The sequence below is a fragment of the Hydra viridissima genome, unplaced genomic scaffold (assembly GCF_058129835.1).
Source record: "Hydra viridissima isolate aposymbiotic clone 2 unplaced genomic scaffold, HvirCarnegie_v1 scaffold_7, whole genome shotgun sequence".
In the NCBI taxonomy this organism is placed as follows: Eukaryota; Metazoa; Cnidaria; class Hydrozoa; order Anthoathecata; family Hydridae; genus Hydra; species Hydra viridissima.
In genome coordinates this window covers 10,339,248-10,343,017 of record NW_028324306.1, presented here as the reverse complement: position 1 = coordinate 10,343,017, position 3,770 = coordinate 10,339,248, and the positions used below count along the sequence as shown (strand labels likewise).

General features: G+C 35.2%; 1 protein-coding gene across 1 annotated transcript; it reads left to right on the top strand.

Annotated features, from left to right (window-relative positions):
• Positions 1-3,378, top strand: LOC149886088 (uncharacterized). Its single transcript, XM_090093667.1, has 4 exons — positions 1-426; positions 815-980; positions 1,182-1,607; positions 1,831-3,378. The coding sequence occupies exons 2-4, from the start codon at positions 824-826 to the stop codon at positions 2,712-2,714; spliced, it is 1,467 nt and encodes a 488-aa protein (XP_089949793.1). The 5' UTR covers positions 1-426; positions 815-823; the 3' UTR covers positions 2,715-3,378.
• Positions 3,379-3,770: the final 392 nt, after the last annotated feature.

Genomic DNA, 3,770 nt, shown 5'->3' with positions numbered 1-3,770 from the left:
ATTTTCAAGATTTACCTAGCTACGATTTTTAACAGAACTTCATGAAAATAAAAAAGTATTTAAAATGGCTTTAACATCTATTTTAATTCTATAAAAAAAATTTTAGACATTATTGAAAATTTTGAAAAACCATGAAAATTGAAAAATTGACTTGTGTTCTTAACAAGTTGATCTCTGTTTACACTTTTGTTTTCCTTGAAAATTTTCACATTATTCTCTAAGACCTTATTAAGTAATAAGGTAGAAACATTTGAAATTTAACATTAAAATGAACAGTGATACTTTCATATTTTTTAGTCAATTTTGTAATGTTGTTTTATATTGAAGGTGACTCCAAGTTGTTGTTCACTAAGACTTGCATTGTTTTGCCGTAAATTCAGTTGTCAAAGTATTTCGCTTAAATCACCGGCAATTTTCAAGATAAAGGTATGAAATTTTGACAGCAGTTTACGGGATAATAAAGAAACATATTTTATTTTATAAATTTTTTTGTAGGACTTAGTTTTGGTCCAGTTTTATTACTTCCAATCTTATTGCTCTGTTAAGCACTTAAGTTTAACCCAAATTTGTACACTTCACAATTACTTTAAGTACATTAGTTATCCATATAAATCAAAGATTAGTATATTTAATTGTTTGCATTGTATACTATAAGTAAGTGAAAAAAAACTTTTTCATCAAATAAAAATCCCTTAGGGGCTAACAGAATGTTTAAAAGTTGCACTAAAATATTTATAATTATGCAAAGATTGATAGATTAGGTATTTCCTTGAAACTTTCTTTTATGTAAAATTTAAAAAAAAATTTCTCTCAGCCAATCAAAATGCCGAACCACGCCAGAACTCATGAGGAAAATCAGAAAATTGTTTGCCTGATTTGTCTTAAAAAGTGCTCAAGACAACTGACAGCATTTATGTGGGAGCAAATCAGCAAAATCTATGGAGTCAGTTTTGATAAAGCTGATTCTTACATTCCTCAAGGTAATGTAGGGTTGATTTTAATTGTATGTATATAGGGAAATCAGTTTTATTGTGGTATTGCTATGAAATTAAAAAGCTTGCTTGCTTTTAATTGATTTATTTAAACTGCCTGTTCTCATAAAAACCACAGCTTTACTAGCAAAACCATTGAGGTACAGCAATATTTCTCTGACTTATGAAAATCACTTTTTATGCTTAAAGGTATTTGTGAAGCCTGTAGAACAATGATGAGGCGTAAAGGTGAAGGGCAAGATATCACTCTTCCCCCTCTGTTTGACTTCACGACTATTTCTGTCAGAACAGAAACACGAGGTCATGTCTGTGATTGCCTCTTGTGTAAAATTGGACGATTACAAATGAATGAAAAGCATCCACTCGATGAGACAAAAGCTGAAGAAAAAAACACTCCTTTGAGATGCAATGATTGCCTTAGTCCAATTGGTAAAGGTTTAGCACACACCTGCAACCAGTTTACCTTTAAAGAGAACCTTAAGGGTTTGGCAGCCCGAGATGCAATGGCTGCCGAACAGATTGCTGCCACTGTAATCACAAACAAGGAAGCCTCACCCCATGGGACTGTTCGTCTTTCTAAGGCCTCTGGAGGTCATACATTTCCCATTACGCCAGGTAATTAAAAATTTATTACTATATATAGTACGGAGCTCACAACAAGTTATTATTGTTCAAAATTCACCATAATTGATTGTTTTTTTACTTGCAAATATCATCAGAATTTTAGTTTTTGAAGGAACTAAATAGAGGCTTTAGTTTTCAGCAACAAAAACTGTATTTAGAAGTAAGTTATCTAAAATATTCTAATCCTTTAAAAAAAAAGAAATTCCATTTTAAGGCCCAAGTGGAGCTTCCTCAAAACCTGCTTCTTCGTTTTTGACTACTCAAGACCTTGTGAATGTTCAACTGAATACTGGATTGTCCAATGTTGGCATCAAGAGATTGGTCAGTACAGTTAACCAAGCATCAGTTGGAAAACTAGTTGAGCCTAACTTTGCATCAAAGTTCCTAGCTGTTGGACAACAGCTCAGTGAGTTCTTCACACACACACAAATCAAGGGGTCAAGCACTAAAGGGGACTCTAGAGATTTTACAGTTGCTCACTGTAAGAGCTTGTCGGATCTTCTCAACAGAGTTCTTACCTCTCGGAATATTTCTTCTGAGCCCCTGGTCAAGCTTGGCATTGATGGAGGCAAGGGGTTTATGAAATTTTGTCTTATGATTGTTGAGAAGAGCTCTGCAGTAAATAAGGAATCTAGAAATTCACCTGCTAAAAGATCCTTGACGCAGCGAGTTGCCAAAGACACTGGAGTGAAACATCAGATGCTACTAGCTGTTGTTGAAGAGTTTCCAGAAACATATGAAAGTGTTCACCAAGTATGGGCACTTGTTGGTTGCGATGCTGTGAATCTTTTCATCGCATGCGATCTGAAATTGGCCAACATTCTCTGTGGCCTACAGGCTCACTCCAGCTCACACCCCTGTGCCTGGTGTGACATTGATGCAAACAACCTTGAAAATGCAGGAATATTTCGAACTTTGGGCTCCCTTAGGAAAAGTTTCGAATCTTTCAGGTGGTCTGGTGGAGTGCATGCCAAAGCTAAATTGACTGGCAATGTCATCCATTACCCAATCATCAATGGGCCAAATGACAAACTCATCTTGGACATCATTCCTCCCCCTGAGTTGCACCTTCTTCTAGGTGTTGTCAACCTCCTTTAAAAAATGCTTAAAGGTGTGTGGCCTGAAGCTGAGGCATGGCCATCTTCCCTCAACATTGCTCAGAGTCCTTACCATGATGGGCAGTTTGAAGGAAATGAGTGCCGAAAATTGCTAAAAAATTTGGACCGTTTTCAACAACTAGTAGAAGCTAACTCAGCATTCCAAGTTCTTGGCTTTGTGGATACACTTCGGAAGTTTGACAGCGTTGTTCGAGCTTGTTTTGGATCAGAACTGAGTTTCGATTATTTTGAAAAGATCCAACAATTCAAGACATCCTTCCTTGCACTTCCAAACTGCCATATAACTCCAAAGTTACATGTTGTGTTTCACCACACCAGTGACTTTATTGATCGCCAAAACTCCTCCCTTGGTCGCTTCAGTGAACAAGCCGTCGAAGCAGCCCATCAAGATTTCGGCCAACATTGGCAGCGCTTCAAGCGATCCACCACCCACCCTGATTACCCGGAAAAACTGACAAACTGCCTTGTTGATTACAACAGTAAACATCTTTAAACAAAATTTTTGAATCAATTAAGAATCATTTTTGGTTTGATGGTCTTAATGAATTGTAGAAACTTTTCATCAATCATTTTTTTTTGCAGAAACCATATTTTGTTCTCTTAGTATTTTGAAACTTATTTAAAGAAATAAACTATTTGGAAAGTTTTCAATGTAACTTTATAAGCCCAGAATCTTTTTTTTTTTCAAGCTGACTAGAAAAATCAATCATATATTTGTAAGACAGTAAGATTTGTTTACCAAACTAGAAATACATCACAGGTTGTCAAAATTTCTCCAAGTGGAACACAAAATTAATGGAAACTGTATAAAAATGACCCCCTCTAATTTTTTAAGCCCTACAACTTTTATTTTATGCACTTTTTTGAAAAAATGGACAACTATGGTGCTATACTCATTTTTTTATTATGATTTAAGAGTTATATTAATAAAGGAAAATCCCTTAACTTGATAAGTTTTCTTGACTTATCAGAAAAAACTTTTTGTTACAAAAGTTGTTGCCCACAACCTGTAGGGCTAAAGTGTAGTGTTGCCTGT